Source organism: Ascaphus truei, chromosome 2, assembly GCF_040206685.1.
Source record: "Ascaphus truei isolate aAscTru1 chromosome 2, aAscTru1.hap1, whole genome shotgun sequence".
In the NCBI taxonomy this organism is placed as follows: domain Eukaryota; kingdom Metazoa; phylum Chordata; class Amphibia; order Anura; family Ascaphidae; genus Ascaphus; species Ascaphus truei.
This window is the reverse complement of record NC_134484.1, coordinates 333,564,574-333,581,474: the sequence shown is the minus strand read 5'-3', so window position 1 is coordinate 333,581,474 and position 16,901 is coordinate 333,564,574. Positions and strand designations below refer to the sequence as shown.

The 16,901-nt window shown below is 37.9% G+C and overlaps 1 protein-coding gene across 6 annotated transcripts in view; it reads right to left on the bottom strand.

The window, feature by feature from the left end:
- Positions 1-9,080: 9,080 nt before the first annotated feature.
- The window catches only part of DPY19L1 (dpy-19 like C-mannosyltransferase 1), a 251,591-nt gene continuing 243,770 nt past the window's right edge, over positions 9,081-16,901 (bottom strand). For all 6 annotated transcript variants that reach the window (XM_075586669.1, XM_075586667.1, XM_075586666.1 and 3 more), the window contains one exon: positions 9,081-16,012. In XM_075586669.1, the coding sequence (XP_075442784.1) occupies positions 15,856-16,012 (157 nt within the window). In that variant the 3' untranslated portion in view covers positions 9,081-15,855. The remainder of the gene's footprint in view (positions 16,013-16,901) is intronic.

The following is a 16,901-nucleotide window of genomic DNA, read 5'->3' as shown; positions in this document are numbered from 1 at the left end:
GCCTATTGGGAAAAAACAGGTAAACAGTTCACAAAGAGTGGCAATTTGTTGTATACATGGGGATAATCACGAATATTCCACTGTTGATGTTCTTATTGAAACAGAGTTTGGTTCTTTAGATTTCAAAGTGGGTATTGTACCCAAACTGCAGTGGAGGTGGAGGGTTGGTCAGCGCACGGGATTTTGCTCAAACGTAGAGATAAGAGGATAGGAAGATATGGAACACGGTATTAGTGTTTTAGTAATCGAACGGTACAATACAGCCAAAAGAACTTTGGAATTAAAAATGTATGAAAAATATATTTTTAAAATAGCTTAAAACTCTTTGGAATTAAAGAACCTTGGTAATTAAAAGTAAATATATGAAAAAATATATTCTAAAATAGCTTAAAAATCCTTAAATAAAATCCTTAAATAAAATTTAAATGGAATTGTGTGGTTTTTTTGTGAACAGAAGCAGAATACGTGCTATATGTGGATGACTAACAGGGTGTGTTTATATAGCCTGTTGTTGGTCTGAGGTAAAAAGGGGATAATGGGGCTGGTTAGCAGAGTTTAATGCGCAGTCTTTCCTTCACGGAATGCTGCTAAAAACAATAGCTTTCTCACCCTCCTGGTGGGGGCAGTACGTGAGTTGCTTCTCTCCCGGGGGCCCAAATAGGAAGAAAAGGGCCGAACTCGGTGAGTGAGCAAAATAGAATTTATTAGGTACAGAAAACAAAGTCAAAATAACACTCACGGTACAGCTTTAAAACAGCCCAGCATCAGCCTGATCGTCCGGTGATATTCCTCTCACCAGTACAGCTCCCGTGGTCGCGTCCGACGGCGGGACCGGAAGAGGAGGTCTTACCGGATGTCAGCAGGCTGGCTGGGTCCTTCAATCAATGGGCTCCGGCAGGGAACAACTAGTATCGCAATAATGCTTCGTCAGGTTCCTGCCAGATGCCCTGTGTCTTCCCTCTTTATAGGCAAATACCTAATTGATGATTGGATTGGTCATCAATTGGTATTGGTACAATTAAATAATAAAATGTAAAAACGACCTTTATTGAGTGTTGGGTGTTGGACTAATGCCCAATAATATGAAAGACCAATAATGCTAAACTCTAAATACATACATAAATATGTTACAAGTAGTGACAATGTTATACACAGTAGTTAATCATGCACACATGATCTCTATCAGTTCTATGAGACCTTCCCTCACTCGAGGTGTAGGCAATTAGTAATTTGTGCAATCTACAGACATCTTTAAACAAATCTCTTAAAATTGGTAGCAGGTGCAGCACAATAACTTGTGAAGTAAACCTCTAAGTAATTCCTTCAGCAAATTAATTTCATACCTAAAGTGGCCCTTGCACTTAGAACTTCTGTGATGTGTGACATTTAAACTAAATGCAAAAAAGCTTATGCTCAGATGGATGGATTTTGAGTGATATATAAAAAATATAAAATAATAAAATAAGAATATAAAAATGTATTGTAAATAAAAAATATTGTATAGATGAATATATGTGTAGTTGGGGCTACCATATGGTATCGCTTATATGTTTAGACTATTTGTCCTGAAAAATATATATATATATGGTGTATTACCCAGGTTTAGGTGATATATGTTAAAAAGTATCCCTGTGTGTGTCGTGACTCCCCCTTTAGTTTGGAGAATGTCAATGGTGACTGGAATAGAATTGGAAAAGAATTATTCCTACAAATGTGATAGTTCAGTAATTCAAACATAATGATCAGTAATTTAAAGATGTATGGAACTTGGATATATTTTCAATATGATTCATTGGGGATTTGACCCCACAATCATATTAGGCCTTACTTAAAAGCAGAGTGATAAGTTGGCTGTGCTATACAGAGGCAGATGGACTTCATGTACTTGTTTGCACATATGCGAACAGAGAGAGTACAGAATTCTGCAATGAGAATAACAAATGTGGGTAAAGAGTATTGTTGTGTTACCCAGGCTTAGATGAAATGTTAAAAAGTATTAAAAAGTATCCTTGTATATGTCTTGCCTCCCCCTTGTTGGTAGTTTTAGGGAATGTTGGTGGTGTCTGGAATTGGATTTGGGATAAAAAAAAAAAAAAAACAAAAAAAAAAAAAAAAAAAATTATTTTTATAATGTTAGTTCAAAATAATAGTAATAGTAATTAAAAATGATGCTCAATAATTGAGAAATGTGGGGTACTTGAATTCTTAGTGTGTGTTTCTAGTATTTCATTGGGGATTTGACCCCACGATCATATTGGCCCTTACTCAAAAGCAGTGTGATAAGTTAACTGTGCTACGCAGAGGCAGATAGATTTCATATAGTCGTTGGTGCATATGTGAACATAGAGAACGTAAACATAGAGATAATGTAATTGTGTACGGTTAAGCGAATGTAAGTGAATCATCCAATTGCGAAGTTACTGGTTCCAAATTCGGGAGGGGGATTGGGAGAAAGAAGAGAAGAAGGGAGAGAAGAAGAGAAACGTGATTAGTGTGTTAAATATACATGTTTCATTCTAGAAAAGCCCCAATGTCGATGTCAATGTTAAGTCCTTGGGGTGCTAGCGTCTTTAGTTTATAAATCCATAGTGTCTCCTTTCTTGCTAGTTTTGTAAGTCTATCTCCCCCTCTCCAAAGGGGGGGAATCTGTTCTATGGCTCTATATGTCAAGCCTGAGGGGTCCCCCTGATGCTGTAGTGAAAAATGTTTTGACACGCTGTGGGTCATAACCTGTCGTCGGATGTTACCAATATGTTCCAATATACGAACCCTCAGTGGTCGGCTGGTACGGCCGACATACTGTAGTCCACAGGGGCAGCTTAGTAAATAGACCACGTAGTCACTCTTGCAATTGATAAAGTGCTTGGTTTTAAATTGTTCGCCTGTTACATGTGATGAAAAGTCTATTTTGTCGTTTGACAATCCCCCTCCCGAATTTGGAACCAGTAACTTCGCAATTGGATGATTCACTTACATTCGCTTAACCGTACACAATTACATTATCTCTATGTTTACGTTCTCTATGTTCACATATGCACCAACGACTATATGAAATCTATCTGCCTCTGCGTAGCACAGTTAACTTATCACACTGCTTTTGAGTAAGGGCCAATATGATCGTGGGGTCAAATCCCCAATGAAATACTAGAAACACACACTAAGAATTCAAGTACCCCACATTTCTCAATTATTGAGCATCATTTTTAATTACTATTACTATTATTTTGAACTAACATTATAAAAAGAATTTTTTTTTTTTGTTTTTTTTTTTTTTTATCCCAAATCCAATTCCAGACACCACCAACATTCCCTAAAACTACCAACAAGGGGGAGGCAAGACATATACAAGGATACTTTTTAATACTTTTTAACATTTCATCTAAGCCTGGGTAACACAACAATACTCTTTACCCACATTTGTTATTCTCATTGCAGAATTCTGTACTCTCTCTGTTCGCATATGTGCAAACAAGTACATGAAGTCCATCTGCCTCTGTATAGCACAGCCAACTTATTACTCTGCTTTTAAGTAAGGCCTAATATGATTGTGGGGTCAAATCCCCAATGAATCATATTGAAAATATATCCAAGTTCCATACATCTTTAAATTACTGATCATTATGTTTGAATTACTGAACTATCACATTTGTAGGAATAATTCTTTTCCAATTCTATTCCAGTCACCATTGACATTCTCCAAACTAAAGGGGGAGTCACGACACACACAGGGATACTTTTTAACATATATCACCTAAACCTGGGTAATACACCATATATATATATATTTTTCAGGACAAATAGTCTAAACATATAAGCGATACCATATGGTAGCCCCAACTACACATATATTCATCTATACAATATTTTTTATTTACAATACATTTTTATATTCTTATTTTATTATTTTATATTTTTTATATATCACTCAAAATCCATCCATCTGAGCATAAGCTTTTTTGCATTTAGTTTAAATGTCACACATCACAGAAGTTCTAAGTGCAAGGGCCACTTTAGGTATGAAATTAATTTGCTGAAGGAATTACTTAGAGGTTTACTTCACAAGTTATTGTGCTGCACCTGCTACCAATTTTAAGAGATTTGTTTAAAGATGTCTGTAGATTGCACAAATTACTAATTGCCTACACCTCGAGTGAGGGAAGGTCTCATAGAACTGATAGAGATCATGTGTGCATGATTAACTACTGTGTATAACATTGTCACTACTTGTAACATATTTATGTATATATTTAGAGTTTAGCATTATTGGTCTTTCATATTATTGGGCATTAGTCCAACACCCAACACTCAATAAAGGTCGTTTTTACATTTTATTATTTAATTGTACCAATACCAATTGATGACCAATCCAATCATCAATTAGGTATTTGCCTATAAAGAGGGAAGACACAGGGCATCTGGCAGGAACCTGACGAAGCATTATTGCGAAACTAGTTGTTCCCTGCCGGAGCCCATTGATTGAAGGACCCAGCCAGCCTGCTGACATCCGGTAAGACCTCCTCTTCCGGTCCCGCCGTCGGACGCGACCACGGGAGCTGTACTGGTGAGAGGAATATCACCGGACGATCAGGCTGATGCTGGGCTGTTTTAAAGCTGTACCGTGAGTGTTATTTTGACTTTGTTTTCTGTACCTAATAAATTCTATTTTGCTCACTCACCGAGTTCGGCCCTTTTCTTCCTATTTGGGCCCCCGGGAGAGAAGCAACTCACGTACTGCCCCCACCAGGAGGGTGAGAAAGCTATTGTTTTTAGCAGCATTCCGTGAAGGAAAGACTGCGCATTAAACTCTGCTAACCAGCCCCATTATCCCCTTTTTACCTCAGACCAACAACAGGCTATATAAACACACCCTGTTAGTCATCCACATATAGCACGTATTCTGCTTCTGTTCACAAAAAAACCACACAATTCCATTTAAATTTTATTTAAGGATTTTATTTAAGGATTTTTAAGCTATTTTAGAATATATTTTTTCATATATTTACTTTTAATTACCAAGGTTCTTTAATTCCAAAGAGTTTTAAGCTATTTTAAAAATATATTTTTCATACATTTTTAATTCCAAAGTTCTTTTGGCTGTATTGTACCGTTCGATTACTAAAACACTAATACCGTGTTCCATATCTTCCTATCCTCTTATCTCTACGTTTGAGCAAAATCCCGTGCGCTGACCAACCCTCCACCTCCACTGCAACTACAAGAAGATTCCGGGCTTTATCTTCTCTACTGGTCCAGCTGCAGAAAACAACAAGGGCAAGTATACACTACCCTTTCTTTGGTTACACACTACCACACAGGCAACATCACAAGCCTATACAAATAGGGAGCGCCCCAACCTCTTTTCTTTTTGTCATTGTACCCAAACTGGCACATGATGTGTTAATAGGGACCGACTTTCCCCATTTTCTAACAATGTGGTCCTCCTCTCAGAATAGCGCCCAGAGTTCAATAGCGGACCATAAAGAAGTAACAGAAGAAACAAATCCATTCCCTTTTTCAGAAATGGAGGTTGACGAGGGCCCAAATAAAAAAGGGAAAGAGGAAGAGTGCTGTAAAATCCCCTTTCCCATGGCCACCTTGGTAGGGATTACCCCAAATCAAGATGTTGAACAGACGCTTTTGTTGTTTGAAGTGGATATGCCACTCCAACCCCAGTCAGGGAAAACCTTAAGTTAAGTTATTGCTCAGGCGAGCAGGGTTTGGTTTGCGTATGTATTATTTTGTATTCCGTGTGGCAGTCTCAGTGCCTGAATAAACCAGGCAGTAGCCTGTTTAAAGGAATAGCACTTTACGCCTCGTCATTTAACCTACCCTAAAAGACCGTGTTCTAACAGTCCCGGACAGACGGCGGAGCCCCAGGAGTAAGCCATTTGTCAATATATATATATATATATATATATATATATATATATATATATATATATATATATGTGGGGGTGGGGGTTGTATATATTTGGGGGGGTGGGGATTTTTTTGTATGTATTCGGGGGTGGGAAGTTTTTTGGTATATATCTTGTGGGGGGAATTGTGTGAGGGGAGGACGGAATGAGTGAGCGTGGGGTAATTGACTGAGGGAGAGGAGAAAGGGGGTTAGTGAGAAGCAGGGGAGAGGAATACATGCTAACGGAAAGGAGAGAAATACATGGGAAGGGGGGGAAAGAGATGGGGGCTCGTGAGGTGTGAAATGGGGGGGTGGGGCGCGACGGGCAATACTGCTGACAAGGAGGGGGGGGGTGGCCCTGCTTAAAATGTTTGTCCCGGGCCCCACGATTTCTGTTGGCGGCCCTGCCAGATGGTACTGGCGTCCCGGGCCCTGTGAGTTAGTGGGTCCGGCCGTGCCCCTCGATAAATCCCATCACCCGTTCACCACGGGTGACAGGATTTAGTGCGCTTGCGATGTGCCAAGCAGCGTGTGCGTCTCTGCAAAAGAAAAAAAAAACTCCCCACTCTCCTGATTGGCTGGCGCGTGTTGGCACGCTGCCAGGATTTTTGTTTTGGTCCGCAGCCAGCTCTATACAAGTTTTTTTTGTCCCGCCTCTTCCTGTATGGAGCACGTGGTGAGTACTGCTCCATGCCTTTCTTGCTTCCCCCTTGCCCCCCTGCTCCGATTTCCCCCCCTTCTCCGATTCCCCCCCTTCTATCCGATTTCCAGCCCTGGCTCCGATTCACCCCCCTTGCTGTATGTGAGAGTGTCTGAGTGTGTGTGTGTGTGTCTGAGTGTGTGTGTCTGAGAGTGTGTGTGTGTGTGTGTGTGTGTGTGTCTGAGAGTGAGGGTGTGTGTCTGAGAGTGAGGGTGTGTGTCTGAGAGAGTGAGTGTGTGTCTGAGAGAGAGTGAGTGTGTGTCTGAGAGAGAGTGAGAGTGTGTGTCTGAGAGAGAGTCAGAGTGGGTGTCTGAGAGAGTCTGAGAGTGGGTGTCTAAGAGAGTCAGAGTGGGTGTCTGAGAGTCCGAGAGTGGGTGTCTGAGAGTCCGAGAGTGGGTGTCTGAGAGTCTGAGAGTGGGTGTCTGAGAGAGTCTGAGAGAGTGAGAGTGTGTGTCTGAGAGAGACACCAACTGCGCACTGGAACTGTTGGGTATGTATAGACAACTTTGTTTTCACTTTGGGCGCCATGGAAAAATCCTGATCGCCTTGGGGAGCCTTGAGCCGAAAAGGTTTGGGAACCACTGATCTACACCATTGGATTTTCTCTTTTTTCTCTGTCTATGAGACCCTGAAGGAAGACTCCTGCTTCCTGCCCATTAGGATATCACTTTAAAGAGAACACAACATTTTTTATGATTTATCATCCATATTATTACACTTATTGTACACTCTATATATTTTATATTTCACTTATATAAATCACACTGCGGCCCCCTTATTTTCACATTTATTGTAATGTCCTTCCTACTTGGTAATGCACAAAAAGCACATTACAATCTAGAAGAAGGGGATGCAGCACACTACAAACTTCTCAAGGCCTAGATCCTGGTGAGACCAGGTGTGACTCCAGCAGTTCATAAACAGAAGTTCTACAGTGGTGATATCATGATCAGAAATCCTCAAGGTCCCAGATGTTTGATCTGATTCTCCACGAGAGGAAGTGGCTAAAACCGGAAGCTTCTACACCTGCCCAGATCGTCAAGATGTTGGTGTTGGACCAATTCATTTGATGTATACACCACTGGGTGAGGCAAGGAAGTCCCTAGTGGAGTGCTACTTGGCCACAAATTAGTTGTTGCACTCCAACCCATTTGCAATGGGACTCAGTTTGGGGGTGCTCAAAACATTCAGGATGGTCTGCGGTCACTAGAATTCAAAGGATCCCATGTCCAGAATGCCCCAGTTATGTTTTGATTGTGGGAAGTTTGGTAATGTAAAAGTCTGATGCACTAATTTGGCACAGATTTTTGTAGACTGGTAAGTTTGAGTGGTACATTTTAGAAAAACCATGTTTTAGTAAATGGTTATGGTAAATAAAAGTTATTAGTTATGGTAAATGAAAATAGCAGCTCATGGACTCTGGGAGTGACATTACATTGGTCTTGTGAAATCTGATTAAACCATCTCAATTGCACCCCTATAAGAAAGTCTGGGTACTTTGTGAACATGGTAGCACAGTACAATATACTACTGCTCCAATAGAGGTAGGCCTGTCAGGTCAGACCATCTAAACAACTGCTGCAGTCATACCAAAATGACCTTATCCTCTAGTTCTAGGCTGTAATTTTCCAGGTTTTGATGCCTTAGTTCAGGTTCAGTTGCCTCTGAGTAAACCACCATTTGACCTTGAACCCAAGCCCACAAGTGAAGTTCCGCTTAGTGTTTTTCCATCCACCTATCATGATTTTTTCTCTGAGAGATGTAAAAAGCATAAAACAAGACGTGAACAAAGGGAGGACAAAGAAAGGGGTACTAAAGTTTTACGGGTAGAATTACTAAATTAATCTGACATAAGGACTGCTGAGCGTGTAGCTGTACAAGGGACAGGTCCTAATTCAACAAAGTACCAGTAGACCAGCAGGGCAGGGGTAAAGGAAGAGGTAGTTTAGAAGTCCTAGGTATTTAAAAAAGTAATTTTGGAAAGGGAAAGGCAAATTATCCAGGATTATGTAATACTTTTAGCCACGTGCTTGAGGTTAACACGGTCATGGTAGAAAGTAAAACAAAAACCTCCTGTCCTTATTTCATTCTCAAATTATTTATTGAACAGAGTGGTCAAGGAGGAGGGCCAAGAGCTGGATCAGGTGCTGGTTCTGAACTCTTATAAAAGGAAAGTTTTAGATTTGTCCAACACTCAATTGGGGGTGACCTGGGGGCAGATAAAACGGCTTTATGAAGCAGTAAAAAGGTTCTGCGCCTCATGTCCACACTGTCATGCCATTTATATTGAAAACAAATTCTGCTTTTAGTATGTTAAAAACGATATAGTACATTAACTCAACATACAGTGCTCTTTATTAAGATCTCAGCCATCACCTTATTTCCCCTCTTGAATTTGTGCACTACAGCTTTGCGCTGCACGGTTCATAATGGTACAGTAATATCCGGTTTGTCAAATAAAGAAATAACACATTTAGCAGTGATTTGTTTTTTTATTTAATACAGACGTGTAAACGATTACAAAAGTCATAAAAATACTGTTTGTCCTGCAGCAGTAATAAACAAATGTTCATATTCAGATACTTTGTAATTTCTATTAACATCTTTTAAATAACGCTCAACCTATTGACCTGTCATCTGACAGACTCCTTTACTGGCTGTCTAAGTCCTTGTTTTTATGAAAAGAAACAATGCATATGGTAAATGAATTTACACCTGTAACAGAAGAACTTCATAGAATGGTCATCAATAGATAACTAAAATCACATTCAATTCCAATGGCTAATCAAGAAAGACTAGGTAGTCTTGTGCGTCACTTAAAAAAAGATATGTCAACATTCTGTCCATTGTTTACAGCTTCACTTCTTAGGTTGTAAGAACAGCTTGTTTTGAAGATTCAGAAAAACTCATGTAAAGAACATTTGGTACTTTCCAGAATCTTTACAATATGCTAGTATGTACTGCTGCTTGCATGCATCACTATGTCACAGACATATGCATTAAAATAGCCTAATACTGATCAGTTAATGGCATGTTTGGTTTTAGGCAGATAACAAGGTCGTAATATAATCTGCAGGCAAATAGACTATATACTGCCATCTTAATTTCACACAGAATGAGTTTGATATTTACATAACTTAACCTGAATTTGCACTTGTACTGGCACATAGAAAATCAATTAAAAAATAATAATAAATATACAACTAAATAAAAATGCTCTAATCAAAGTTGGCAGCCCAACTTACCTAAACTAAAACAATTATGTTAACACATTTTACCAATAAACCGTATATAATTAACAAAATGCAGGGTTGGAGTATATGCAAGCACAAAAAGCATTACACATTTGCTAAGCAAAACGAAATACCCAAGAATGTTCCTACTGAATTCCTGTAGTATACATTTTTCTGTTGTGATAGCAATTAGTTGTATCGCTGACATTTTTCTTAGCGGTTATAATAAATGAAAATATATCAGGTCGCAGACAGATTATTGTAATTAAAATGGAAAACTGTACATTCATGGTTTTCAAATATTGCAAAAGGTGTTAAAAATATGTGATCCAATGTATATCCTTCATAGAATGATCCTAATTGTTAGTATGATTTGGCATTTATATCTTTTGTGTTTGCCTTATTGCCTGCATTTACTCAGTCACCTCTCTCCTCAGTGTCTTCTTCTTTGCTTTTTTTACCATTGCTTAGACACTTTATAGTTCTTTGGAGCACTGCCCTTGGTTATTACTCTTAAACAGATGCAGAGAGATCTTTTTAAATAAATACATTAACTTTTTTTTAAAGTAATTGATGTTGAAATTAATGTTCAAGAAATATGTAAAAAAAAATAGTAATTTTGTGTGTCTTGTAAAAGGAAAACATCTTGTTTGATGTCAGTGTTTCAACTAAATCGCTAGAACCATACTCTGAACTGCACCATTAAAAAATCATGTATAACATAAGATTTTGCCAAATGGCACTAGTACTTTCAGTTTGTTAAGAACAATTATAAGTTGGGAAAAGAAGACAATTGAAAATATGTTTCTTTTTCAGCGTTTTTAAGGCAACAGCATAGGCTTAAAGGGATCCAATATGCACTTATCATATACAATTGTGGGCAACGCCAGCTTTTGAAAACTTGATTTACATAAGAACACTTTTTGGATTGGAAGACTAAACTGTCAAAATAAAAATGCATTCTCTATTAATGGCCATACTCATACTGCATCCCCAAGATGGTGAGTACGTTAAACACTGGTACATGTAAAGGCAGTTTAGTTCAATTGTTGGTATATTCAATGGAAAGTCTTTTGTTGTTGTTGCTTAATCTCTATTTTAAAATCTGTGAACTGTTTACCACTCTGAAGTGGTTTCAATTAATGAAAATTGACACTACAGGTAAGTTTCAAATCTTTACTACATAAATCAATACAAACTAATGCAGTTTATAGAATTTGTCATTGCTCTGCACCTAAACGTCTTGATAAATCTCCCATATTTGAACACAACCTCATTAATGACACGACTAAACCGACATTGCAGACATTTCAGAGATTGGCAAAATTGGCTAACTAGCACAGGCACTTTTGATCGCATAAGAAAAGTTCAAGTGAATCTTGATTATCCACTTAAACATTTACATACAAAACCACACCGCACACGTTTAACACATGGCAGCAAGGAAGGAAACACACAAGAAGACAAGCATGCTATTTCATCCTCTACTACATTCAATAAAAAACATACTTCTAACAAGTACAACTACACACCAGTTGCACATTTCAAGCAAGCAAAAGGCAAAGACATTGAAAACAAATAGGGGGCCGCTCATGACCCATAGCAAGTCCTCTAGGAGGTGACTTACTATGCTGGGCACCATCAGTGAATAACATTGCCATAACTCTTCACAGCATGAAGGCAGCTATTTACAAACTTCATGGGGAGAACAAGGCTACATTGCTTGAGACTGGTGACTTTCTTAGCACTTTTTCCTTAAACATGTTAGGGATCTTGTAAAGGCTTAGATCCACTCCTTATGATTTTTTTATACCATCTTTCCCATCACTTTCTGGCACTTCCCCTTGTCTGTAACAACTCCGCATGCAACTTCACACCCTTCACCATGTCTCTGCTACATCAAAAATACACTAATCCTACTCCCTACATCTCAATCCTCATCAGGGCATGCCAGTCAGACCATATAGCACTTACTGTAGACAGTATAAGTACATATTTCATGTGTATAGTTGTTTATTCCCAAAGGTCGGGCTCTATGGGATTCCTTCAGGAGAGTGTTGAGAAACACAGAGCTATAACTACCTAAATGTCTATATTTCTATGTTTCACTTTCATAAATGTATGGATTAGATTTAACAAACACTGCTAAATCATAAGGCACCTTATTCCCCATTTACTTGAAAGGCACATTTTGCCTCTTTCATGCGGTGCCTTAAGACAGGGGTGTGCAAATTTTTTTGTCTGCGCCCCTCTTCCTGCTCTCCCCCCCCCCTGTTCGTGCCCCTCCCTTACCTTTACTCCAACGTTTTCTGACGTCATGTGACCACGCAGCGTCATTTGACTCTGCGTCGCCAGAACACACCGAAGACAAGGTAAGGGTACAGAAGCCCTGCGCGCTCCCCCAGAATTTAATTGAAATGTTGTGGGGAAGAGCGCGGGGCCTCTGTAAGTGCTGCCCTCTCCCCCCCCTGTTTGCGCCCCCCTGCCTTAAGACATAGCACTGTTTAATACATGGGATGTACTTAACTAAATTTAGTGCACCATGTAAGATTGCTTACATTTATATTTCCCACGGTTCATACATTTATATTGGTGGGTGTGTCCTCAAAAGTAACCATGTGGACATTGCTATTTGAGAAAGTTAACACGTTTGTGTTTCTATACTGAATTTTATTATATATTGAGCTTCTGTTTCATCTTATTCATTTGATCATTTAGTTTTATTGAGCCTCGATGGCCTGTAATGACTTAAACAAAATGGCTCCATACTTGCTTTAATACACAATATACAGATGTTACAGAAATAAGAAAATAATTAACTTTTCCAAGATGTTCCTAAAGCCTCTCACTTAACTAAATTATGGGCCATTGCAACATTACACAATAACTATCCTTATTCCAAGTGACCTCAATTAACATTTTCATGCCATTGTTTTGTTCAGTTTTGAGTGCTGGCTAGAGATGGGCGAATTATTTTTGCAAATTTGGATCCGCCTCGAATCCGGCAGTTCCTTTGATCCACAAATTTCCAATGAAAAATCCGTTCCCGGACTAATTTTTGACAATTTGCAGGCGGATTTGGAATCAGTCTGCAGATTGTTAAAAGGGAGACAGAGAACTTTCTAATTTTATTAGCAGTCACCAGTTGTATATATATATATATCCCCTCAAGCGCCCCTCCAAATAAATTAGGGAGACATGCCTCTGCTAAAAAAGGAGCACACCTGAGCGATATGCTAAGGGATATGCAAAGTATATTTAAATGAGTCCCGTCCCACACTTCCTAAAAAGATTTCCATACCAAATGTATAGAGTTCATAAAAAGCCTAAAGCAACAACCTAATGACTAGAATCATGTCCAACGCAACAGGCTCTGCTTTTCTAGGCCATAGCTCTAGCAGTGTGAGCTAAACCAGATGATGGGTTGCAGTGCACACTGTCTTCTACTAGCAAACCTCAAAGGAATATTTATCTTGTTGATTGTATTTGTAACCTTGCAGGCAATTCAAGCACAAAGTAATAACATGTTCTGAGGGCTATGAGTTACGGAGGCCAGGTGACATTAAATCAAAGTTGAACAGAATATGAACAACCTCACTCAACTGGGTTAGAAGAAAATGGGTGTCACCTCTGCTGTTCTAGGGATAACACAGGTATAACTGTTGTTTGACAAGCAAACACTATTATTATTTGTAGACAAATATTCTTGGTACTATCTGGATGTCGTACATTTTCATCTTATTAGACCAGATCTGTGCAATCTCGTTTATATAGATTGCACAGCGGGTATTACGTCACTTTAATCCCATTAAATCCCTTTGCAAAGTCTTTTGATACAGTTCCACACGAGGTTAGTGTACAAAATACAGCAAATTGGACTCAGTTAAATAATTCGTGAAATTCCAGGAACCCAATTTTGACAGTTTAGCCCATCTCTAGTGCTGGTTATACGTCAGTTCCATTTTGCAACATTTGAGATGTGTGCATTGAAATCGTCATTTGAATAGAATCTAGACCGGTGCCTCAGACTAACCTTAAGGGTGCCATGTGGAAAAAACTAATTACAATTTTATTTTAGTGCATGAACCCAAATCGTGCAATGTTTTGCTGTCTCACTGGCAGCAAGGGAACGTAATGCTTATAAAAATGTTTGAATTTAATTTTAAATATTAGAAAAGCTGAATATTACTAGGATATCTACAAACTAATTATAACACTAATTCTTGGTGTAAAATTATATTGTAATTAAAGTACTTTTATTTTCTATTCTACACCCAGTTTTATTGGCACTTACATAAATGTGACAATTCATAGAATGATGGGGTACCTGATGGGGTACAACAGAAACTGGATCAACGCAATAAGGGTGTCCTGTAGAAAAAAGGTTAAGAAACACTGACCTAGACTAATGGCAAATGTAGTGACATGTAAAATGTGTAAAGGTTGAGGTTAAATGTAGAATAAAAAAAAGTGATATGAGTGTAGGATCATGTAAAACCCATCTCCCTGCTTGTCATGTTTACAGTGTTCTTAGGTTTCCAGCCGGGTTGAATTTCCATTTAATAGACTGTAGTAACATTTGAGAGTTATTTATTCTGGCACCTTAGGATTCTTTATATAGCAGCGGTGAGAACATAAAGTAAATTGAACTTGAAATAGGCTGGTAAAATTATTTTTGCACGACAGTAACACTGTTTAACTTGGTGTGCGGACTAAGATTCCACTACAGTCCAAGACAGAAAACGAAAATATACGTTTTTAAATATGTTTAGATTGAATGAAAATGGGTCCTGTGCATAGTGATGGTCTAAAGTCCCATTAATGGCCATATTTACTAAACCCTAAAGCACCTTGGCCCAAACGTTTTCTGCCACTAGATAATGTACCTTCTAGTCAATTCAAGTGAATAGGCTGAAAGGTGTACAAGGTGCTTAATAAATGTGGGCCCTTATATCTCATTAGCTTTGTAAATACGGCCCTAAATACTTTAAAGTTGTTTTTCTCAACTCTATCCCCAGGGAATCTCGGCCAGTAAATATTCCATTCATATGTCAACTATATACATTCATAAGCTGATTTTCTAATTAATTTGTGATTCTTAAAATTGGCTTAACTGGGATTTCTTGAGGATAAGGTTGAGATCAACTGATTTATAGACACACGAGGCACAGTATAAAATAGAAAATTAAAACATGATACTGCTGGGCTTGATTACCTACATATTATTTGTCCCAACTGTTTATAATGGATTTGCAATAGAATTCTGTGGAATAAATCTATTTATTTCCATATATCCAAAGTGATATTGGTTGCCCCACACTAGTGATGGAGAAAAGAAGACTACTGATTATAACTTAAAATTATGCATCAAATATTCCAATTGTGCTATTCAATTAATTTTTTTTTTTTTTAAGATTTATTTAGCCTTTGCGTGGTTATTGGCTCCATTCTCCACAAATCCAATCATTACATGAGGAAATGGTGCAAAAGTTTCAGGCGATTTTAAAGATTATTTTTCAATCATGAGTGTACATTTCTGTCACTGTTGCTGCATGTGTAAGTCCTCTTTATAAATACACATACTATAATAAAAGTTTTCATGTGAGAGAATTTAACACCACTTGCATTTCATTAATAATATTTAGAATTGTATCTCTTTGGTGCTTAATTCTGAAACTGCTCACTTTAGAACCGAAAATCCTGCCATCGGCAATATTTGAAGGCATTTATCTATGTGCCTCTCACTCTCCACCACCACCAGTGGACAGCACCGCAAAGCAGAACAATTTGCTGTTGGGCCCATGGTAGAGAAGGTTTCAAAGTATTTCCAAAGGATATTCCCAGCGATAATCCCTTGCATAGCATTTCGTACGTTACAAAATATCATGTAAAAGGAGTTTGTAATTGTACAAAAAACCTATTCTTATTTTGGTGAAAATCTAGAAGGAAATTTACAGTAACAGACAATTTATGATGCCTTTTTTTTTTTTTTTTTTTTACTTTTAAAGAATAAAAAAAAAAAATCAGTCCTGGTAAATTTTCAGAACTTTGTAAACAGTGTTCTGGTATAATGTGACAAAGTGAGGCCTTGAGTCCTTTGCCAAAAGCGAACATAACGTAGGATTCGCTGCATTGGAAGGATCTTCAATATCCCATATCTCTGACATGCTGCACCCAGGTCTGAAAAACACAAAACCACATACTGTAGCAATACATATTGGTAAGAAGACACAGTTACATCGTAGATGAGGTTTAAAAAAGACATATGTCCATCCCGTTCAACCTATGCTAAATTTAGGTGACAGGTACTTATCCTATATTTGTATTTACAGTATTTTGATCGAGGAAGGCAAACATAAAACTCCAGTGAAACATCATCCAGATGATATCTCATAAGAGGAAACATAAATTCCTTCCTGACTCCAATATTGACAAACAGATTACGCCCTGGATGAACATCCTTCCCATGTTTACTTATTTGGTATATCCCTGTATACCTTTCCTTTCTAAAGATATCCAACCGTTTTTTGAAGATATCTATTGTATCTGCCATCACAGTCTCCATGGGTAATGAATTCCACATTTTAACTGCTTATAAAATAACAGTGTTGGTAGGAGCATACATGTTACATCATAAATGATCGGACATCTCATAACATCTCCTTGTAACAACTGCTGATAATTAGAATGCTACAATAACCCTGTGTCACACCACTAAAATTAAGTATATTGTTTATCAATTCAATTTATATATTCTGAATTGTCACCACATAGTGTTTGAACTGCAGTTATTCCAACAGTTTGCACAATCAAAATATATTATCCCTTGCCATATAGTACATACAGTATAGTATAATATAATATATATCATTACTGTATGTATATCCAATATATAAAAATGTGTGCTATACTGTGTATGTATATGTATAATATACATATCAAAACACACAAATGAATAGCCCCCCCAAAAAACTATAAAATGTACTACTATATAAAATAGATTACTATGTAGAATAGATGGTGTATGTAATGTGCACTAGTACATAAATAAAAAGGCAACATATATACT